Source organism: Vidua chalybeata, chromosome 26, assembly GCF_026979565.1.
Source record: "Vidua chalybeata isolate OUT-0048 chromosome 26, bVidCha1 merged haplotype, whole genome shotgun sequence".
Lineage (NCBI taxonomy): Eukaryota > Metazoa > Chordata > Aves > Passeriformes > Viduidae > Vidua > Vidua chalybeata.
Genome location: NC_071555.1, coordinates 1,289,295 through 1,313,766, shown reverse-complemented (window position 1 = coordinate 1,313,766; position 24,472 = coordinate 1,289,295). Strand labels below are relative to the sequence as shown.

Genomic DNA, 24,472 nt, shown 5'->3' with positions numbered 1-24,472 from the left:
GAACAGGAACGTTTCAGGTATGGCCAGAAAAAAACCCTCTTCTATGCACAGGGGAGAATAAACCAGTCTCATAGCACAGAAACAACCTGGAAATATCCCAAATGAGCTTTCTCAGCCACTTACTCATCTGTGCAACAAAAAATGATGGGGCTGAAGCATTAGCCCAGTGATCTGCTGCAGACTCAGGCCTGCCACAGTGACAGCTTAAGCACGTGGTGGAGGACTGAGATCAGATTAAAAGAGGGATGTAAATTGAAGGGTGGGCTGAAATCCCAAGGAAATGGAGCAAATCGAGCTAGAGCTGCCTGGGAATAATAAGCAAAACACTAAAATGTCAGCCCTGGCTCCTCTTCTCATTGCTAACGTCTTGTTTGTGGAATTTGCCTCAAAGAACCACAAAAATTTCCCCTTCAAAAGGCTTTTTAGAACTCAAAGAGCTGTCTGAATATGGGCATTGTGAGGAACCCTACAAGCAGTGGCTGAGCTGGTGGCCTCGTCACTGCACTGGGCTCCTTCCCCACTGGCACACTGCAGAATGCAAGGGGGAACTGCAATCCCTGGCCTTGACTGAAAAAAAACAAGACAAAACAGTAGTAAGTCCATAAAATTTCTCCTTTTTAATAACTTATCGAATTATTAAGCCCAAGGAGACCAGCTGAGAGCTGGGGGTATTCATCCTGGAGGAGAGACAAGAGAAGGCTCTGATTTTACCTTATTTCAGCCTTTCAGTGCCTAAAGATGCTCCAAGAAAGCAGGAGAGGGACTTTGGACAAGGGCTTGAAGGGACAGGACAGAGGGCAGGGTCGGATGAGATATTAGGAAGGAACTGTTCCCTGTGAGGGTGGTGAAGCCCTGGCACAGTGTCAGGGTTTGACATGGTTCCCAGAGCAGCTGTGGCTGCCCCTGGATCCCTGGAAGTGTCCAGGGGTTTGGAGCAGCCTGGGACAGTGGAAGGTGTCCCTGCCCATGGGAACTGGTGGAAATGACTCTGTGTCTCCTGGTGCAGTCAGGGTTGCAGCTTTTGCTTTGAAAGTGGCTTGTGGGGCTGAGCTGGGGACACAACACACCCTTGGAGTGGGGCAGGGTGGTGGCCAGGCCAGGGAGCACCTGGCTTGGAGCTCCCATCTCCCCACATGGGAGCCATCATTTGTGTGCCTGAGGTCCAGAAACAAGCTGTAAGTTTAGGAGGTTGTGAGCAAAAGGCTACAAGGCTGGCATGTGTTTTAAAAAGGCCTGACCTGGAGCAGGAGGCACAAGAGCTGCACGTGGCCTCTCTGCACAGAGCTGGAGATCCTCAGCTGGGATTGCTGACCTTTAAGGTCCTTTTCAACCCCAAACATTCTGAGATTCTGGTTTTCACGTGGACATGGATGAAGGGGCTGCTGCCCGAGTTCAGCAGACACCCCCAGGACGGGGAAGCCCACAGGTTGTGCTCCTACCTCGCAGGTCCTGCTGTGCCCGGGCGCTGGCCGCGCTCTGCCGCGGCATCCGCAGCGACGTGCGCAGGGGAGCGTGTCTCTGCTCGTCCAGGTAAGCCAGATCTTCCAGGTGGGCCGAGCTGGTGGCTGCCACGAGAAAGCAAACAAGTACATCACACCTGGCTTTTGGATCTCATGCTCTGCTTACTGCATTTTTTCCGTTTTTAATGAAAATACGTGGAGATGGAATGCTTGTTCTCTTCAAGCTAGGTCTTATAAGCTCTCAGAGATAAGTATTAAACCCTTCATAGCTCATAAAGAAGTAGGATGGTTCTTGTGACAGTGTTAGAAACAAAAAGTTTTAATAAAAAGCAAAATAAAAAAGCTCTTTACAGAGAAAAACTGAGTCAGGGCAAGTGGTTCTTGCCCCTGCTAAAACACTTCACAAAGGTGATTACTTCTTTTGTTCTCTTCTTTTTCTGAGGAATTGCTCAGGACTTTTTGGCTCTTGTCTAATTAGCTATCCTTAAGTTTGAGGTGAACTCCCTAAGGTCCTATGATGTGTCTTTTAACCAAATTGAGGAAACTTCTGGGCTTTTTTCCTTTTTAAGGAGACAAAGGGTAACTTGTTTACTCCCTCAAGGGTGGGCACGTTCCTACAGAGATGTAACTACCACGAGTTGTGCAGAGTACAACAGTTGTACAACAGAGCTGTGAACCAAGTGCCATTTCCCCTCGGAAGAAGTAAAGTGTTTTGGTAACTTTTTCTCATGCTTCATTGGGATTTGCTCTGGTCTGGTCTCCTGTTGGTGTTCCCAAATAAAAGAAGATGCCTTCCACAATTGCAGGCTGCTCCAAGCCCTCTGCAACCCAGCCTTGGACACTTCCAGGGATGCAGGGGCAGCCACAGCTTCTCTGGGCACCCTGTGCCAGGGCCTCACTCCCCTCTCAGGGAAGAATGCGTTGTAAGAACTGCTCCCAGTTGTAAACTGCTCAGTGACAGCAGGGACACAACACAGTCAGTGACTGTACTTTGTAGGCTGCTATAAAAATGGGTATTTTTGTGCCGTTTTGGAAGATATTTGGGGAGAATATTAAAAAAAAAAAAAACAACTAAAAAGAAAAAAAAAGCCAGCAGGTGTAAGTGCTGCTATGCTTTGCTTCCCAAGAACAGACTGTATACAAACTCAGCTGTATTTGGGGGAAAAAAAAAGAGCCTGTTTTAGCAAAGCTGTGAATTCATGATTACCTTAAAATGTGGAATACCATGCAATACCACTAAAAGAAAGGCAGCTTTTTGCCCCATTCCCAGCTACACTGTCTCCACACTGATGACCTTGAGGCTCAAAATTAATATACCTGTTTTCTGGTGGGTTAATTTTCAGTTGGATTAATCAACTAATACTAATCTGGTTTATCAAGTGGTTACCCAACGTGTGTCACCAGAGCAAGGACATGGATTTGGCAGCTCAGCATTAACTCTTTGAGCAATGTCACATTTGCAGACAGACCTAAATCAACTCTGAAACTACACTTGGTTTCCCTTTCTCATCATTCAGGCACGAAGATAATGAGGTTAAACTCTTTGGCAAAAACCACCCACATGAATCCACTACCTAAACCCTGTAATTTTCTGGTGCCATAAGCATATAGGAGCTAATATATTTATCATTTGATGATAAAATGTTAAGCTAAATCTTGAATTCTCATCATACTGACTTCCACAATTTAATGAACTGTGTTAGCTGACGTAGTACTTCAAAGCAGCAAAATCTCTACCAAAAATAAACATCTAGAAGGAAAAGTTGCTCCTGGACTTTACTGGATAGATAGCTTCCTCTTGAAATACTATTTGCCTCTAAGTGCACCAAGCAAGTCAACAACTTCCAAAGACAATTAAATGAACACACATTTAAATTTATTTTAATTTATGGTGCCCAGCCTCCTCTGTTTGCTTTGGAAGATGTTTACACAGTGTCACTTATAAGGAATTCACCTAAAGCAAGCAGGCTATGGAAGCAGAGTTTTTGAGTTTTTTCTATCCCCTCTCTTCAGTCTGAGATCTCAGGTTTTCAGTCTTTGCTGCACCTCCATGCTCTGGCCTTGTACTTCACCATCTATAAATCTAATTTCTGCATTGCTTTTAGGTCTGTGACCAGGCAAAGTGGGATTAAAAAGGAAAACTAATCCAGTTATGCAATGCAGCCTGGTTCACCAAGGGATGCTGATTTAATAGACAATAACCCAGGCTCTTCGGGGTATTTCTCAGAATTGTCTCTGGGTTTTCTGGAGCAGCATCAGCCAGGACTCAGAATTCAAAGTGTGGATTTCTCCACATGTCTACACAGACACACAGACAACACGTTTTATCCCAGAGAAGTTACCCAGCAAGAAAAAAATATGGGACAATAAAGGAACAGGGAGTAATTCCAGGCAAGCAGCTTTGCAGCAAAGCTTTAATATTTCTAATCCCATCTCTTTTTTCTGCCCTGCTGTTACCAGCTTCAGGGGAACACTCAGCAGGCTGGTAAAAGACATCAATAAGGTATGGCACAGCATAATTTAGAAATGTTTCAAAGAACAAACATGAATTTAAATTAAATTAATGTTGATTTTATGCCAAGACAAAAAACATCAGGCACTAGCAAATGCCAGGTGCTGTGAGGTGTGAGATGTTTGGGGCACAGTCCACCAGGAGTGATGGGACCCAGAGCAGATCTTCTGTAGACAGAAAGTGCCACCATTCTCTTAACTCCAGAGCTCTTAAGCTCTTCAGAGAACATGAGACAGGTTATTTTACTTGCAATGAATCCTTTGAAATAGTAGAAATGGCTATGATGTCGTGGCACCTTAAACCCAAGACATTTGCATTGTAATGGCAGTAAAGAATCTGTCTTTTTCTTTTTAAACATATTCTCCCATAACCTTGTACAATTTTGTAAGAAAGGGATCATAAACTGCTGAAATAACCATTAAACACCATTAAAACCTGTTTTCCACAGCATAATTTTTAATTTCAAACCAATAAGTCAAACAAAAAAAACCCAGTTTTTGTCATTCTTAAGCATGATGACTCCAGGAAGGAGATTTCTTCTTCAATAAGGAAACACAAGAAGGGCTGTGGCATCAGTGTGCCGTGTCTGGCTCTGGCCTAAAGGCACAAACATGAATTTCTTACCTGCTACTGAATTTGGCCGTGGCATAAGGTACAGAGGAATTGACTGCACTGACTGGGACAGGACCGTCTCCAGGTTCCTCTCGGGGATTTTGTTGAGGCTGTAGGTGGAGGCTGACATGTTCTCATCCACGCGGTACAGGCAGGAGTCCATGCTGGATTTCTGGGATTGCCACTGTTTCAGGTTCCCCCCAGATCCAAGTTCCTTGCTGCTTTCCCCTCCATATTTCGTGCGTTCCACGTTTTCAGAGTAACTTGTCAATGTAGCTTGAAGGAAGAAATTATAAACAAAATGAGTAACAAAGAAAGAATGGCTTGAACACACGCTGCCCAAGCCATGCAAGCCATGCTCGCTGAGCCATGCAAGAGACAAAAGTGATCTTCATCATATTTTCCATAGCCACATAAATCAGAGATTATGGATTTTAGTTTAACGATACTGTTTCTGCTTACGACTTCTAAAAGAACATTTAAGCTCTAATGTTTTGGCTCATACTGTTAAAAGCCATTTGTAATTACAAAGAGTATTAAAAATTCTGTGCTGCATTGTATTCAAATAGACCATTCCAGAAAGAACAGAAATTATTTAGGAGGAAACATTACCATGGCTCCTCATGTCTTTTAATTGGCATCACAGTTTCTACCTTTCCTTTTCCAGGAAATGTTTGCAGAAGTTTGCAAGGTCTTGCAAGGTCTGACACTGAGAAGACTCCCATGGATTAGTTTGGTTCAGAAACTGAACCCCTAATCTCATTTGATTGACAGTCAGTTTTTATGAAGCTTTCATGGTGATCCACTCAATTTCCCCCACATTATTCCATTTTACACAGGAGGATTGTTGCTATATTGACTTTCCTACTGGGAAGTGAGAACTCTCAATTGATCCAGAACATCCCCATGTTCTCCCCATTTGTATTTTCTCTTCTGGATTCCAGCACAGTTACCCCCTGGCTGTAAATCCCTCTGGGCTATTGACTTTTCTCTCATCTTTAGTCCCCAGTATATTCATTCAAGGTCACAACAGGCACAAGTTGGGACGAGGTCCCAACACTCACACCAGCTTATCTGAGTGTGTTAGAGAATCACAGAATGGTTTGGCTTGGAGGGACCTTAGAGACCATCCAGTCCCACCCCCTGCCATGGGCAGGGACACCTTCCATCATCCCAGGGTTGTCCAGCCTGGCCTTGGACACTGCCAGGAACAGGGCAGAAGCAACCTGGGATAGTGGAAGCCACAGCTTCCCTGGGAAACCTTTTCTTTATCCATCCTAACAGACTCCACAAGAGCTTCAATCTTCACCCCTATTTCTATGGCTTGGTCAGTACTGGGTTTCTCTCTAAGGAGTGGGCTCAGTATCTTTGCATTTCATCAGATGTTCCAAAATTTAGTTGCTTGCAATGTAATTTGAAATTTAAAACCAACACATGAAACTGATAAGAACTGGTATTTATTTGTTGGCATTTATACATAGGCTTGCTGTCAGGTAAACATATTTATGATTTAAGATAAGAAAATCAGATAAAACCAGAAAACAGCTATTCACACACTTCTCTTGCTCCCTCAATTGTTTGAGAAATATCTTTGAAATGATTCTCTATTAAAAAAAAACATTTCAAAGACTGGATTTGCAGGGCAAGGCATGCCATGTTTTCTATTCACAGAAAAAATCCCCATTGATCCATTAGGATCCATTAGAATCTGTTAATTTTAAAAGCCTATCTCAGTATGTGTCTAATTAGTCTTTGTAGAAACAAATCAGCAGCTGACATCAGTCATCTTCCAACACATCAAAATGAGGAAAAACAAAAAAAACATGTGTCAAAATAAGTTTTCTTTAAGTGAAACAACAAAAAAGAAAAAAGAGCTATTAAGTCCTGCTGTCCCTTTTTCTAATCAACAATTTGTGTTCATTTTAAACATATTTTTCTCTGGTTTACACTAAAGCTATTTTATGTGCAAACTCGTCATTGAATCAGGTATTTAGGACTGTTCCCTGTGGATTAATTTACCTGCTGAACAGCCCTGGATGATCTAAGTGCTGCTACACATGCTGAAGTGATGGCTCTATGGATTTACTCTCTTCTAGGAACTATTTTAGACCAAAATCATTTGAACTTCAGTAAAAAAGCAAAAGCGTCAGGTTAGCTGTGAGTCAACAACATGAGCTGACGTGCTGAGCACATCTCTCATAGTGTGACCCCCAGAGCTGCTCAGACACTACACCTTCACAGTGACAACTGGAGAAAGCATATTTCAGCAAGATAATTTCAGAAAATTTAAGTTACCTGCAACTACTAAGAGGGGGAGTGAAATTCAGGGGAGAAAAGTTGTGAGCGCCAGACTGGCAGATAAATACAATGAAGGTGCAAAGATTTGGGCAGCCCTGAAATGGTCAGGGAGTTGGATCAGGTGATCACTGTAGGTCCCTTCACACTGAAATTCTATTCTATTCTGTTCTATTCTGTTCTGTTCTATTCTATTCTATTCTATTCTATTCTATTCTATTCTATTCTATTCCATTCCATTCCATTCCATTCCATTCCATCCCATCCCATTCAATTTTATCCCATTCCCTATTTTTCCATTCCATTCCATTGTGACAGGATGAGAGGAAACAGCCTCAAGTTTCACCAAGGAGGGTGAAGGTTGGACATAAGGGGAAATTTCTTCATTGAAAGGATGGTGAAGTCCTGGAACAGGCTGTCCAGGCCAGTGATGGAATAACTACCCCTGGAAACATTCAAAAAACGTGTGGATGTGGTACCTGGGGACAGTGCAAGGGGACTGGAATTAGCTGGTCCTTAAAGGTCCCTTCCAACACAAACCACTCTATAATTCTATGATTTTTAAACACAAGGACACCTCATTAATCAAGAGCTCAAAAACCTCTGAGCTGACAGCGTGCTCTAAACTGGGAAAAGATAAACTCATGAACTCAAATCTATCAAAGAGCAGGAATTTTTGCCTTAAGCCATCTGCAGAGAGGCAGATCCTTCAACCCCAGTCTCCAAGGGACCCAGTGCATCAGGGCACAGGTGGGACACGCTGGGGGTGCCACAGCAGGAACCCACCAGGGCACGAGATGCTAGAGAAGAACATTTGAGGCTCTTCAATTGCTAAATCCAGACAAAAAAGCACAACCTGGTGAAAAAAAATCAGAACTTTGCCATGCCTGTGCCCTGCTCCATCGGATCATGCCGACCACAGCGTGTGCTGGTGGCTGCTGGGAGCAAACAAGGCACTGCAAGGATGGAGAAGGATGGGACAGTCTGTTCACACTCAGAACAAGAGAAACCTGACATGCACAAACAGCTGAGGTTCTCTATAGCACTGAAGTAATACCACAGGGACATAAATATAGACATGTGTGCATACAGATCTGTATATTTATAGGTACACAGCCGTGTCTCCAGTCTCCACTGGCATAGTCTCACGCTATTTAATGTGAGCACAGACAGAATTTGGGGCATCCAGATCATCTGACTGCTGGAAAACACATAATAAATGATATCCCGTGGAAAGCCCCTGGGATGGGTGCGCAGGCAGTGCGGTGCCTGCCCGCAATCCTGTCTGCAGCTTCTTCCTGGGATTTGCTGATCTCTGTCCCCATGATCCCAACTCACTCACAGCACCAGCACTGTCGCAGTCCAGAGCATCCCTTTGGCTGCTCCAGATGCCTCCAGACCCTGCAGGGGGCTCAGGGACCTTGGCAACAAGTCAAAAACACCCGTGGCTTTGATTCTAGCCCATGGGAGAGGCTGCCAACCTTATATGAGGAATTACAAGCCAAAAGGGTTTGAGTAGTGTAATAAGGGAATTGATGACACAGGGTGAAAAAGTAGAATTTTGGGGTTTTTAGAATGTAATTCAGGGGTACAAGATGGAGGAATCTGGGCGTGCCCTAGCCTTTTCTTCCTTCTTCTTGTCCTCCATGTCTGGGTGTGATGGTGACACTTTTCTGTTGGTTTAGGATAGGGACACACTGTCCAACACAGATTTTAGGTGTTGGTACAGGAACTGTAAACATGGTACACGTAATTTTGAGTTTATAATGTGGGAGACGCCCGGGGCTCGGGGCAGACTGCCATGGCTTCTGTACTAGGTGGACCTCAGCAGGTCAGAGAGAAAATATTTTAGATAAGAAGAAATAAACAACCTTGAAAACTCAGCTTCACACCTTCCAGAGCTTTTCTTTGGCTGCCGGGCTAGGGAAAAAAGGACTTTCACACTGTTGGGGTCTTGCCAGAAGACCCTGACACAGCATCACCTGCACCAGCTTCAAGCAGCTTTGCAGGCAGATGGACTGTGGTGCCAGGAGGGAACACACTCCAGAAGTGCTGGAGTCCCTTCACAATCCCACCGTGCTTTGAGCACTCAAGATTTACTCCTGTGTTTCCTCTGTCAAACTTTCCTTTTCCAAGGTGGCTTGTTTCCCTTGGAAAGAAAAGTTCTGATTAGAACTTTTTGTAAATAACAAAAATTTGGTGAAATATATTTTAGTTTCTATGGGTGAAATATTTTTATTTCTTTGGGGAAATGACAGAGCTGTACTGAAGCAGCAGCAGCCCCCACAAGACAGCACCTCAGCACTACAAACAGCACTACACTTTCTCAAGACCATTTTGTGTATTTACAGGTCACAAATATTATTTCTCATTTAGTTGCAAGCTGGCCTATGCCCTGAGAGGTTTTCAACTGAATGTGTCTCTAGTCAAACACACAATGGAATTTTTACCATCCCATCCAATTCTCCTGAAGGCAAAGACCATGCCTGGAAAACATCAACCTTTACATTCACCTTCCAGCTGTAACTGTGGGAGAAGCAGTTTTTGTAGGTCCCACGTGACAATGACCAACAGCTGTATCATTAATTATATGTAAAGATTTATAGTGCCTCAAGTAAGAAACAGGGATTTTGTTGATTTAAAGAAATAACTGCAGCAAAGCAATGAGCTTTCATATGCTGTACTGCAACGAGCTACAAACCCAGCCTGAATTAACCTCATTTCACTTCAGCACCTCTTGCCTCGTTCCATTAGAGATGTCCCAGCTAACACGTACAAGTTGGCAAGGAGTGAAATAAATTTTTTACCCTAATCTACATAAGCCTCCATAAACTCAGCCACAGAAGGATACACCTAAATATAGCCACATCACCCCAGACTACTCCAGCTGCCAAACAGAAAAGTTTGGCAGCAGAAAGTGTAAGTCCAAGCCGTTCCCAAGGGCAGGCAGCAGCCTTGTGCTGTCACATGTGATCTGTGCCCCACCAACCTTGGTGCACCTTTAGAACATTATTCTCTGCTGGACACCACCAGGCAGTGAGTTTTTGGCATCTCCACACACAAAAAAAAAAAAAAAAAAAAAAAAAAAAAAAAAAAAAAAAAAAAAAAAAAAAAAAAAAAAATAAAATAAAATAAAAAAAAAAAAAAAAAAAAATCCCAAAAAAACCCCCAAGGTCTGTCCTGCTCAAGGCTTGAGGCCAAAATCCACACCACTTGCTGGATGTTTAACTTCTCTATCAACAGTGGTCTCAAATAGGAGAAAAAGAAAATTAAGATCACTGTCTTAATTCACATAAACAATCCCACAAATAGGCAGACATTAAACAGGTAAAGCCATTTCTGTGCCAGGCCTGGGGGTGTTATAAATCACAGTGAGCATGCAAAAGGTCTTAAAACAAAATGAAAAATACCTTGACAGTAGCATCACCTGACCCTAAATCGGTTCTGTGCTAGATCTGAATTCCCTGCTGCACCAGCTGACAAGCAGGATGAGAAATGGGATAAAGAATGGGATGACAAATGGGATGATTGCCTTGCAGGGCTCTATCCTGGCTGCTACTCTGGCTAGAAATGCAAGGTCTGGGTAAAACAGAACTGCAAGACCCTCCCACGTCCTGGGCCCAGCTCCCTGGAAATACTGTGAGACAGAACAGCTCAGCAAAGCCTCTGTTTAGAAACTGCAGTTTATTACTTGCAGAAACAAGGTAATTAATGTTGTAAAGCGCACTCCACTATTGTAAACATGAAAGAAATCTGTTAAAAAGGTCCCAACCCTAATGCAGAGGAAGCAGCCTTAATGATCTTTACCAAAACATCAACTCACTTTGGGGAATGAGCCCAACTAGAAGCCGTTGAGATTCAAAAAAAGATCTTCAATTCTCAGAAATGTTATTCATTATTAACAGAACATTTCATAATACTGATGAGAATGTCATAATTCAAATGCTTTAACTGTAAGATCACAAAAATATTTAACCTGAGTTAAATTTATCTTGATGTGCCTTTTGAGCTTTGTTCCCTTTTCAAAGTAGATGAAGTTGGAAACAAATCCATCTTGTTTCATTTTGTCAGCAGCATCTATTCTGCTTAGCAGCATCTATTTTGCTTAGCAGGCACTTAGATAAATTTATTAACAAACCTATTTTTAACCCAGAAACACATACATCTGTAGAAGGCAGCAATTTGATAAAAGCTTAGGAATAAAAGGAAAAAAATAGCAAAAAAAGGGTAACTGGAAGAAGCTACAGGCCAGGGATTCCCAGGAGGAATAGGGTTCCTTTATATGCTATTTTCCATCAAATAAATCCACAAAATCTAAGTGAAGACATCTCGTCCATCCAGTACCAGACCTGTGCACTTCACCACAGCAGCGGGGCCAGAGGATTTCCACTGCTCACTGCTTTTCCTTTTAAGCTGCTTTCCCCTCATACCTGTGTCCCTGCACAGGATAATCCCCTGACACTCCAGCGGGGAACAGAGCACAGATCATCACAGGGAAAAAGTGTGGCCCCACTTCAACTTGGGGTGCATGAACACACTTCCACAGGAGGATACCACATGGAAAACAGCCATTCTTTAGGGGATTGCTGCTAATGACATAAAGTGCTGCTTGAGCATCACTTGGATAAGCTTTGCTTACTGGCAAGAAAAGTTCACTGGTTATTTCAAAGGATTCCTAAGACTGGTGGAGCTTTTCCTGTACTCTGCAGTCCAGCAGCAAAGCTTCCAAGCTCCCACTGGAGCGGCTGTGACGTGCGAAGCTCCCTCGGAGCAGCACGTGATTCTTTGACCAGTTTTCTTTTCAGTAGTAGATTTTTGAACATTAACAGTTGGCTGCTTTTACATAGTGAGAGCCAAAAAATCCTGGAAGCTAGTCAGAGGTTACAGTCAAGTCAGGATTTTCACCACCATTCTGTTTTATATGGAAGGGATTCCATGGCATCCAGGAGAAAGGGCTGACTTGCTCTTGTCTCACCTTCTCCCCCATTCCCCAATCCTATTTTTTTATAAATAAAGAATATCTGAATTTGAAGATCTGGACCCTGTAGCTTTTTTTTTTTTTAATCCTTTCAACCTTTTCTCAGCTCTTAGAACTGACTGACAGCTTGGGCAGAGGCAGGGCCCAGCTGGGATCAAACACTCACTTGTACTCACTGTGACCCTCCAGCCCAGCCCAGCTTTGGGGTTGGATGTGGGGGAAGGTGCAGCTCTGATGGTGGGATCTGGTGAGCAGGGAAGTGAGGGGGTGGGATCCTGCAGTGACTTTGCCCAGGATTCATTAACCTACTTTGGCACACAGCTCAGAATAGCTCACCCATTTGCATTTTAAGATCACGCAGGCAGAAGTGCTGCAAGGGTTGCTGTGGCATCCAGGAGCTGAACTAAGCCCAGATTCCCTGATCAGCCAAGCAAAATGTTAACCACTAGTTCAGCTAACCTCCCTAAATTATCAACCTGCCTTGCTTTTTTTTTTTTTTTTTTTTAACACTAGATAAAGTGTTAGCAAAATAAAATCTTAAGTTGGGGAAATACTCAACCTAGAACATGTGGCAAAGACACCCAAGTGACAACCATCCTGTTTGATATCAAGCAAACATTAATGTTTTTCTATTGTGCCTGTACAGTTACTGAACAAAATTAATCTGTGTATATTTTCTCCAGATTCTTTACACCTGCAACCCACAGATCACTCAAATGAAAAACCTGCTACAGCACCTACAGAAATTCACTGAAATTTGTGATAATTTAGCCGCCCAAGGCTTCCTCTTGCACTATTTAAACAATTTCCAAAAGTAAATTAATTGATGCGAAGTTATCAACCTCATACATCCCAATTTTCATCAACTACTGTGTCATTTTACCTATGAGGAATGGAAGATGGAGGGGTACAGATCACCTTGGTCACTGCAGTATAAACCTGAATAATGCAAAACCATTCCCCTAATTAGCAAACACAGATAAATAACATTATCTAAATAGAGCACTGCATCCAGCTCTGGGGTCCTCAAGGGGCACGAAACAGTTGGGGTGAGTCCAGAGCAGGTCACTGAGTTGGTGACATGCCTGGAATCTCTCTGCTCTGGAGCCAGGCTGCGAGAGCAGGGGTTTTTCAGACTGGAGAACAGAAGGCTCCAGGGAGACCTTAGAGCCCCTTCCAGTGCCTGAAGGGGCTCCAAGAGAGCTGGGGAGGGACTTGGGACAAGGGCCTGGAGCAACAGGACAGGGGGGAATGGCTTCCCACTGCCAGAGGGCAGGGTTAGATGGGATATTGGGAAGGGATTGTTCCCTGTGAGGGTGGGGAGGACCCGACACAGGGCGCCCAGAGAAGCTGTGGCTGCCCCACCCCTGAAGTGTCCAAGGCCAGGCTGGATCTGACTTCACCTGGGATAGTGGAAGGTGTCCCTGCCCATGGCAGGGGGCAGAACTGGATGGTCTTTAAGATCCCTTCCAGCCCAAACCATCCTGGGATTCTCTGACTATGAACCAAACCTTGTTAGACCGGCCCAGCACACTGGGGCTGAGCCAGCAGCAGCGAGGAGGAGGAGGAGGAAGACAACGGGCCGGCACTCACCGATGATGCCGCTGTCCCTGCTCTCCAGCGTGGATGTGGGGCTGGTGACGGCCCCATAGGTGCAGTCCTTGGCCGTGACGCTGGCGCTGACGGGGGGCAGGGTGGAGCAGGGGCTGCTGGCCGGTGGCGAGGCCGTGCTGCTCGTCAGGGTGGAGCAGGGGCTGATGCGCTGCGTCACCGCTGAGCTCTGGAAAATGGGGAAGCAGGAACACATCACTCACCACGGGCACTGCGAGGGGGAAAGTCTTTCTGTAGCTCCCACTTGAGGATTTGCTCTGTCTGGTGAGGTTTAAAAGTGCTTTACGGTTTGAAATGAAAACATCCGCTAGGTCACCCCCCACCTGTGGCAGACACTGGGCTCGTTTTCCCCTTCACGCTTCAGAGATCCCAGGCTCCACGTTCAACAGGAGCCACAGGAAACATAAATAGTGGTATTCATCAAAAGCCTGATTCCATACTTGATCAGGAGTTTTGATTGCTTTCTTAGCACTGAACTGAAAGCTTAAAAGAAAAAAGCACAAATAAGCAAAAACTGTGACAGAAAGGTAAATTTGGTGCCCCTGTTGAAGTGGAGAGCTCTGGGGTGTGAAACACTCAGTGTGATCTCACCTTTACTTACAGTTACAATCACCACATCCAGGAAATCCTTACAAAGACCTCTGGGCCATTTCCATCTGCTCAGAATCCTTGTGGGGCTGCAGTTTTTATTTTGCTCTATAAATGTTTCCTCCATTCCAGAAAAACAACAGAGATCCTTTATCTAGATACCAGATGGCCCTTCCCTGCCCAAGCATGCTTTCCTCACCAGATAAATTTTAAACAAACCCTCAAAAATATGGAAAATAAAGCAGCGCAAAGAAGATGCTGTTTTAAAAGTGATTTTTGGTGAGACCCAAATACTGTGTGCAAGGAACCTGAAGGAGTTTATCCATCTGATCCTGTGCAGGGAGACGGATTTATTAAAAACCCCAAATCATTCTTGAATTCAATTTGATATTGTTTTAACTGCAGGCTACTGGATACAGAAGCTCCTCTGGAAAAAGCTTCTCCCTGCTGAAGACACATCCTGGAGCATCTGCAGGGGACAAAACTGCTATGCAGGGTCAAGAAGCAGATGGCTTCTTGTGTACCAAACTCACCAACTTCATCACCCTTACACTGGACTCCAGAGCTTTTTTTTTTTTTTTTTTTTAATAAACAGGCAATTTCAAGTTTCCTTGCACAGGACTGAGTGACAGAACAGGCACCCACTCACAGGGTGGGCACAAAGCAAGCATTAAAAAATGGGAGTTTCAGCATGTCATCCTCCCTTGAGTTCATCTTTAGGGTTCTGCAGAGGGAGGTGACCCCACATCTCCCTGGCTCAGGGGACAGTGAGGAGCACAGCAAGCTCTGCTGCACTGCTGCTCTTGGCTGAAGCTGGGCTCAGCAGGCAGCACTTCACTCACTGTACCATGAGCCTGGTCCCAAGGAAGGAACAGCAGAGGTTCATTCCCCATCTGGAATTTGATTAAGTGAGATTTCTTTTATTCTGTGTGAGCATCCCCATGTAATTGTGTGGCTTTGTATCCCCTTCTCTGTGGCATTTGAAGGAGACCACAGAAAGTATCATACCTGCAAACTGCATAACAGGCTTGACCCGTAATTTTTTTTCCTCCTCCCTATTCCATATTTGAAACTTCAAAAATGGCTGGGAGGGACTTTTTTTAAGTTGAACATGGTGTTTTATATTAGGGCACCATAATGGTAGCTACCACATGAAGCCACCAGGAAAAAGCCCACTTTGTCCAAGTATCCCCATGGGTTTTGTAAAAATCCTTCCTCAGTGTGCAACTGCCCTGGTGCTGGAGGCAACACAGAGCCTCCCTGGCAGGGGGGATGGGGCAGCCCCTTGGCCACCCCACAGCTCTGCTCTCATGCCAGAGGGAGCTGAATCGATCTCAGCCTAATTACAGAATATCCCCAGCATGGATCAGTGCATCAGCAAACCAGGGACACAGTGCCAAAGTCACAGCTCCGCCGGCAGGTTTGGTATTAACACAGACATCCCAACCCAGCAGAAAAGGAACTGAGTATTTCCGTGCTAATTTATAATCTCCCTGTGGTATCCATCAGGGTCAGTCTCTTCTTCCAAGCAACATGCATCAGGATATGGGGAAATAGCCTGAAGTTGAGCCAGGGGAGGTTCAGGTTGGATATTAGGGAAAATTTCTTTGCTGGCAGAGTGGTCAGGCATTGGAAGGGGCTGCCCATGGCACGGGGGAGTCACCACCCCTGGAAGCGTTCAGACAACAAGGAGATGTGGCACTTTGTGGTATGGCTTAGTGATATGGTGGGATTCACTCAAAGGCTGGACTTGATTATCCTGCAGGTCTTCTCCAACCCTAATGATCCAGTGATTCTGAACTACCCACAGTGTACATGATGGCTCCCAACACATGGTCATCTCTACTGAAATACCTGGGACAAGCAAAGCAACACTCTCCTCTCTCCATCCTATTTAAAGTGCCACTGGTAAATCCCAATTCTTGTTATTTTTCCATTCTTTCACATTCTAGGCACTTACCAATACCTCTCCTTTTTCCTCAGTGCCTTCTAGGAACTGCAGGCAAGCCGACTATGGTAATTTTGGCTCTCTGAATATTCTGGTTTCACACACATTACATTACCTGTCATGCACTTTCTCTCTCCACGAACCTTTTCCATATCCTCAGACTTAAAAGTGTTTCAGATGTTTAAATAAACTACTGATTTTTCTAAATCTGCTTTTAATTTTACAAAATGATTTATAGCTCATTCATTGTAGTGGCCAAATTATTTTTAAAATTGACGGCGTTTATTATTATTCTTAATATAACCAAATACAAGGCTCTTTTTGGCCTGCTGTGCCTGTGTCACACAGATACTTTCACTGAGCTACCCATCACAGTGGGACTATCTTCTGATTTATCACAGCTGATGGGACTCCATCAGCACACCTCAGCCATTTAATCAGTTTTCCCCAATATTTTCTTTAACTCACTGACAGTCCAATGAACTGCATCAAGTTTACAGTAATATAATTGGGGAGCTTTGGAAAAGGAAGGCCAAGGGTATCCTGGGCTGCATGTGGAAGGGGAAGGGGGTGATGCTTCTCCTCTGCTCAGTTCTATGTCCTTTTTATGTTGGGGGCACCAGAATTGTACAGAGAATTCCAGGTGGGGAATAACCCAACCCAATCTCAGCTGGCCCTGCTCGAAGCAGGTTGGTTTAGATGATCTCCAGAAGTGCCTGCCAATCTCAAACTGCAGCATTTGATCAGCTTACATATGGGATCTTCAAGAATGTAAAGCTTTATTACTATTATAAATTCTTTATGGTGGAGTTTTTCTATGCCTTTGTTTTAACTGTCATTTTAAGCAAATCCCCACTGAAACCTATCTCAGCACAAAATAACATCCACTAACTTTAAAACAAAGAAATCACTGCACTTTAAAGCAGATTAAAATTCAGTGCAAGGATGGTACACTTGTCTTCCCTCCAGCTGATAAAATTATTGTTTCATGAAATGCCAGAAGTGATAGAAGTTCCTTTATTTGCTGTGTTATCAATGCAGCTCCTGAAGAACAATCTCCTTGCAACTGGAAATTATGAAATAACACAGTATATCACTTGGCATTGATTGACATGTTTTATTTTTGTATTGATATAGAAAAATGTTCCTCTGTGTGAGTTTTAAATATAAATTTCCATTGACAGAACATTCTGTATTATTATTGCTGCTGTTTCATCTGTCACATTCTCACTGAACTTTGAAAAATGACTCCGTTCTGCCAGAACCTCAGTGTCCTTTGTGCTGCTCAGGCAGACAATACAGTTAGAAAGAATTTCCCAAAAAGTAGGAGAAAAAGGATTTAATCCTCAGCATTCCTCCCATTAAGGAAATCATGATTAAAAGCACAGAAAACATACTATTTTATTACAGTCTGGATTAGAGAATATATCCTTGGATATATTCAAAATATGGCAGCTGGGGGAAAAGGCATCATAGAGATGTAGAGATTGGGCAGTTTCAGTGCAAATACTCCCATTCCTTACCTTCCTTTCAGCTTAAGCACTGGTGAGATGGCAAATAATTATTGTCTCGCCGAAGGCGAAGCATGGCTGGAATAACAAGCAGCAGCTTTTGATACAAAGAATGTTTTCTTTGCTGAGCTCATGTAAATTAACACATTAAAACCCAAAAAATTGTTCTAATTTTTAGATTCAAGTGCAAACTACTGGTCAAAGTCTCAATCAGATTTTAATTAATCAATGGCTAACAGAAGAATTAATTTAATTAATGCAGATCCCATAAACGTCTCATTGCGTGATTTTCAACATGACTGCAAGTAAGGTAGCGGAAGAAATTCAGTTTGGGAGGGAGGTTTTCCCAAAATTTGCTGCAATTCAGAAGCAGCTTTAGCTTGGACAGGATTTGTTTGCTGAGACAACCAGGGGGAGATGGCAGAGTCAAAAGAGAGCCCCAAAAGTGTGAGGTGGCTGGGGCTGAGGTGGAGAGGCTGATGGAGAAGGCTCCTTCAGCCTACAGAAAGGACAGGTACACGGGATCCAAGGATAGCTGCACCCTTCCACTATCTGCAGGGCCTGGAGAGAAGACACAACCACGGTCCTCTCAGAAGTGGAAAGGGAAAGGACAAGGAGCTACAGTCACAGGTTCCATCGAGGACATCTTCTACCAGGTAGAAGAAAAATGGTTTTCACAGTTAAGAGTTGGTGAGCCCCAAGACAAGCTGTCAGCAGAGCCCACGGATGTGCATCAGTGGAGATCTTCAGACCCTGCCTGGATGAGCCCTGAGAACCATGATCCCTCCCTGAAGCCAGCCCTGCCTCCAAGGGTGCACGGATGGGTTGACCTCGCGAGGACACTTCCAATCTTGAGTATTCCAGGATTCAAGGCAAGTGCTGACATCAGGGGACACTTACAAAGGAAGGAAAAAATTAACTTGGTAATTGAGGAACCAGCCTCTCTTTATCTTCTCCTGAACATGAATAGCATTCAAAGGCCCTGGAAAACTTTTTCATGCAAAAATTAGCACACAGCCCAAGATACCAATCTAGTTTAGAGGACAAGTCTGCTATTTCTCTTTAGATTTTTTCTTTTATTTATTCTCCAAAGACATCTTTGGCTTTAGAGAAAAGACTGGATTTTAATTTCTGTCAAAAGGTAACAACAAAAGGAACCATTTATAGTAGAAAGCTCTGCTTGGCTTTGAAGTATTCAGTTGAAATAGGCGCCTGTTAAAAGGACATTTTCTAGCCCAATTTATAGTACAGTCCATTTTAAATCCACAACTTGCTTTAAAAATTTGAATGGGAAGTGTTCAAAGTGTAACATATGTGTATCTGTCAATTTAAAAACAAAAAGGGGTGGGGGGGGAGGGGGGGGGAGGCCTCCTATTTTCACTCTCAGCAAAACTTCTAATTGTCCATACCTGAGGAAAAGGAGGGAAAAAAAAACCTCAGGCTCAGACAGTTTGTACAAAGCCTGTATCATAGCCCAAAGCTTTCCAGCCAGCCAGGGGTGTAACAAGCTCCATCACAATGAAGATTTTATGATTTGCCTTCTTTATCTGTATTCAAGCATGAAATCACCTTGTTGGGCAAATACGAGCAAGAACCATGACTATCTGTAAAATGAGGCTATTACTATTTCCTTCTCCCTTCTGCAGAGTCAGTCTTTATGTAACACTACTGAAGCACTTCTGAAATATCACAGAGAAGACGCCAGGCGAGTACAGATTATTTTGGTCACTATAATCTGATTAGAAACACTGCCCACTCCTACATTTGCAGAAACAGAAAAACAACAGAAGCTGTCTCACATGGCTGATCCCTGAACCACGGCCTGCTGTTCTGCGAGGATGAGTCACGGTGTGATGAGGAGATACAACCTTTACCTCAGCACCATTATTTCACTGTTACGAGGCACCTGGTTGCCATGGAATTAGACAATTACCACCCTCTCCCAAACCCCACAGTGATGCCCAACCCATGCCACTGGGGATGGGGGCCATACCTGGTTCTCGTCCTGCACCTCCATGCTGTACTGGGGCCCTGGCTGAACCTCCGTGACTTTCTCTCCGAGGAGGAAGCCCAGGCGAGTCATGAGTGTGTTCGCTGCCTCATCTACGGATGGAGGGGGTCCCAGCTCTTGCTCAGTATCACCTAAACACAAGAAAACCAGTTTCAGACAGGAATTGTTTACTTTTGGCTGCTGCTCAGTGGTTTTGCCAACACAACGCCTGTACCTGCTGTGTACCCTCAGTATCCGGGTTTTCAGGTTATTCATGTTATTCAAGTCTGTTTTACCATTCCATGCTGGTCATTAATTTTAGGTCATGTACCACAGATATAAGTTTTCGCCAATGTTAACTGTTGCTTCTCCTCTCACTGCTCATTATTTTCTCAGCACCTCCCATGGAAGCACACCTAGGTATCTTGTCCCTGTAGCAGAAGCACCAGAGCTACCAGGGAACAAGATTTTCTGGACCAGCACTGGAGAAGAGTGTTTGCTCTCTTCCCTCTGTTTCTCACAGAGAAGACAAGGCTAGGAGAGCCATTTGCAAGGTGCTCCATGACTGCAGAGCAACCAAGCTGTGCTGCTGAGTAGTTACCAGGAAAGACCAGGACAGAAAATACACGTGCAACTTCCACTGTTACCTGCTGTCCCAACACACTCATAGTTGTACGGAAATCAAGTCTCTCCAAATACAACTCACTTTCTGCACTCACCCTATGGCCCCTGCCAATTCCCCATCAAGTCTGCAAAACAGACCAAAACCAACATTCCTAATGATTTTTTAAAATTTTTTTTTCTTTCCACCACCTGTATGGAAAGCAGCACAGATGAGTTTCTAGCTAACAATGCACACTGGGAAAAGGTCCAGCATGTATACTGGCATTTCTGTATCCTTTTAATTTTATAACAAAAAAGGAGGAACAAAAACCTGTGGAGCTTTTTGACTTGTAGTATCACACATGTAATTTGGGTTCTGAAAGTCAAGTTCCTTCCTGCTCACACCAATAGCAGGGTTAAAGCCTGAAGGTCAAGTTCTTACCACTTTACACTGAAGTAATACTGTGCTTAGTGCAGTTATAGGAGACAAATTAGGATTTGCAATTAGTCTACAGTTAATTATTCATCTGATAATGTACAATCTGGAAAAGAGCCCATCTCCATTTCCTAGCTCTGTCCTGGTTTGGGCTCCTCCAGCACTCAGCCTGCAGCAACAGCAAAAGGATGCTACTTTAAATAAAATATTGCTTTTTGATAACTGTAACTGAAACCCACAAATCATGGAACCTGGGATATGTACAAAACCTCAGGAAATTTAAGCCAGTTGCTTACAGAAATTCACATTTAATCTCATAGAGTACAGCTCACAGAAGCTTACAGCAATTTTTGGATGTCTCATCTGCACTACTGCAAATTAAAAACCCGGGAGGATCTCCCATGCAACCACGACTGCATTCCTAAGCACCACCAGCTCTGGGAGTTGAGCATCTGCAGCTGTCCTTCCACCACGGCTTCACTGCTATGAAAATGGATGCTACAGTAGGTCCACATAAGCTGTCTAAGTCACTGAATCCCCATTGTGCTGCTTGAACCAATGCTGACGTGAATCCGATAGATTTAAGAGAGACAAATTTAAACGGATGGCCCAATTTGCAGAACTGCTGACCACCCACAGCCAATCTGTGGGCATTTTCTGGCTCTAGGAGCCCAAGCCAGAAGAGAGACATTTATGTAAAATGAAAACTAGAGAGACTTTTATTTCCAAGGTTATTTCTTTCTTTGAAAGGCAGACTACCTTTTTAAAGGTAGATTTTTTGGTAAAAGCCATTGCCTGGATATGGCTCCACAGCTTATTGTGCATTCCCATTCTGTCTTCACAACCCTGATATTAAAAATATTCAAATTATGCTGACTTACACATCTGGGGCAGAAAGGAACAGCTGGATCTACCTCTATACTGCCCACCTGGAAGGATTTAGGAGTGCCCAGGTGAGGCAGCTGCAGGGCACTGGGAACAGCCAGTTTCCTTTGGCTTAGTGCTGGGAACAACTCCCTGCCAAAATTCACTCATTGGAGGTTGAGTTTAACCTTGTCCTTAACCCCCTGCTTCTTTTAAACTACCCTTAAAACATCTCCAAGGGGCACGAACCTGGCTTTCACCTGTAAATACAGGAAACTACAATCTTGCCTCAAGTCATTGTATAGGTACTTTGAAGATACAGAGGATAATAATTTCGTGCTTTGATAAGAGTCCCAAGGGTGCTGGAACCACACCTTCAACATCCCTTCAACCCAAACCAGTCTGTGATTGTAATTCACAGACTCATGGAAAGGTCTGGCATGGGAAGGATCTTAAAGCCTATCCATTCCCACCCCCTGCCATGGGCAGAGACCCCTTGCACTATCCCAGCTTGCTCCAAGCCCCATCCAACCTGTCCTTGGACACCCCCAGGGATGGGGCAAGCAACAGCTGCACTCTGTGTCAGGACCTCACCAGCCTCACAGGAATAATTTCTTCCTCATATCTAACTTTGACCTCCTTCAGCTTAAGGTTCTTCTGCCTTGTCTTGTCACTCCATGCTCATTCCCTGCGAGATGCTGGTCATGGTACAAGGTATCACCAGCTGAAACGCAGCAGTGGAGCTGGGAGACCTCCATATTTCATATAGAACTATCAATTATTTCATTATAACCTGGCTTTCAACATCCAGATAACTTTGAATTTAAGCAAAGCGCCATTGTACTGGATTATCCCCTCCTAAAGCCTTAAAAAATAAGTGGAATCATTTAACTGAATGTCAAAGAACAGCCATAACAGCTCTCAAGTGCCTGTGAATGGGTATTATGGAAAAAAGCTGTATGTTGCCTTTCAGGGTTGACAGTAAGACCTAATACTCTCTTCCTAAGTTCAGTGAAAGGGCATAACTGGTTTTTTCTCCCTTCTCCTGTGTGTTATCCAGTTGGTGCTGCAACCACATTTCACTCTGACTTCAGCACACTCCCGTCTCCCCAGGAAATCTGAGCACAGAACTGATAACACAACTCTCCTGAGATATTTTTAACTGGTTTGACACCACTGCTATAAGCAGCTACAACAGCTCTAACACACCCCCAGTTAACTCCAGTAACAGTGGTGTATCAATAACCAGTAACACGCTGCCCAGCTGTGCACATGCAAACCCAAAGCCAAACAGTGATTAAAGAGATCCCAACATGCTGATGGGCTGAAGCTGCTGCACTTCCTACATGAGCTCACGTGCTTCTGCATCAACACTCACTAATACTAAAAGCAACAACCAAATGCTTCATGCCAGGAATTTTAAAGAAGAATAAAACCCCTCCCTGACTCATTGCACGTGCACTAGTATTTTAAGAAGTTCTATGGGCTGTGTAACTTGATGTCTCTTTATGTTCAGCAGGAAGCTTATATTTTTTATATAAACACACACAAAACAACAGGAGAAAAAGGGTTTTTGGGAGCTGGTGTGCTGCTGTGCTGGAAGGTGACTAGCCACCCACCAAGCCAAGTGAGTGGTGGGTCAGCTTCCTCTTGGCCACCAAACCATGTAACTTGGGTTTTCATGCCAGCTGAGAGCTTTATTTGGCCGTTCCTTTCATTTATGTCTCATGGAATCACTCAGTAACCATCTCCCAACACTCACAGCCAGGTAAATGCTGCATCCCAGCACACTGTCACATCTCCAAGTCAGCTACGTTTGTCTGTCCGGGTATTCCAAGTGCTTTAGAGTAGACACATCTTGAATACACCCCTCAGTTGCTGGCAAAGCCACTATGTACCAACTTAACTATGGCAGGGAAGGCTGAATTCAGCTCCTAATGAAAACAGGAGAAGCAATTATTCCATGGGGAAAATGAAAAAAAGGTCATTCTTTTGCTGGCATGATAGAACTTGGGCTACTGAAGTGCTTGTGGCCCAGTAAAGCAGAGCCCATCCTGTCCCTCTGCTGGTGGACCCCAGCAAGCCCTGGCTGGTTGTCAGCAAGAGAGTTTAATGTCAAGCCCTTCTGCAGTGAAATGGCACTGGAAAGGACACCAGAGCCACCTAAGGCTCACACAGATACCTTCTTCTCTTTATTTTGAACAATTTCAGCAGAACCCAGCAGTGAACACCCCCATGCTTTCCATCCACTTCTGCCTCTTTTTTAGTTAATGACTTTTTCTTTGACTGAACTGCAAAGAATGCAAATTAGAAATACAACCTGAGCTTGTCAAGCAATTCAATACCTCTGATCCTCCCTTCAAAAAATTCAACCCACTTTAAATATGTCAGCAGATATCTGCAATTCACCCTGGAATTTACCCGATTTAGGCCATTTAGGAGCAATTTTACAGAGCCTGGCAGCTCTCTCAGATGTCTTATCTAGAAATACCCTTTGGATTTCTGAAAGGGTCAACTCTAACACCTCTGTAGGCATCACATGAAGCAGGATGGAGTTCGTAAGTGCTCATAAATGTTTAGAGTATTCATTGAAAACCAAATCTATCATTTCACAGCAGAGTTATTAGGTTTGCTCTTCTCAAGAAGCCATAACATTCAAAATGTCCAGTGTTTTTTCTGTACATTGTCATTTTCAAATAGTGTTTCTGTTACCTGTTTTCAATTCCTATATGAAAGCTGCCACATATTTCAGCTGCAATTGCTTACAAGCAAATGAAATTTCTTCATGATTTATTTGGTAATTCTGTGACTGGTTTGATAGCCACCCTCTTCTAATTCCAGATAAATGGTGGAGGGCAGTGCCCCTGGGAGACATTAACAATGCATCTGTAGTCCACAGAATATTTTCAGTTTAATTGCTGTACTTTTACTTTCAAACCAGCTGAAATCTATTTCAGTGAGTGTCTAACAAGAACTGGGTAACAGTTCCCTTAAAGGCACCCGTCCCCAAATCTGCCTGAGTATGAGACTGATTTACCTTCAGGAAATCAAAAATTCTTGAATT

At 43.8% G+C, this 24,472-nt stretch overlaps 1 protein-coding gene across 1 annotated transcript in view; it reads right to left on the bottom strand.

Moving 5' to 3' along the window:
- The window catches only part of TANC2 (tetratricopeptide repeat, ankyrin repeat and coiled-coil containing 2), a 163,881-nt gene that overhangs the window by 58,693 nt on the left and 80,716 nt on the right, over positions 1 to 24,472 (bottom strand). The window contains exons 7-10 of the mRNA XM_053965105.1: positions 19,509 to 19,657; positions 13,451 to 13,637; positions 4,597 to 4,860; positions 1,440 to 1,565 (exon numbers count right to left, since the gene is read on the bottom strand). Of these exons, the coding sequence (XP_053821080.1) occupies positions 1,440 to 1,565; positions 4,597 to 4,860; positions 13,451 to 13,637; positions 19,509 to 19,657 (726 nt within the window). The remainder of the gene's footprint in view (positions 1 to 1,439; positions 1,566 to 4,596; positions 4,861 to 13,450; positions 13,638 to 19,508; positions 19,658 to 24,472) is intronic.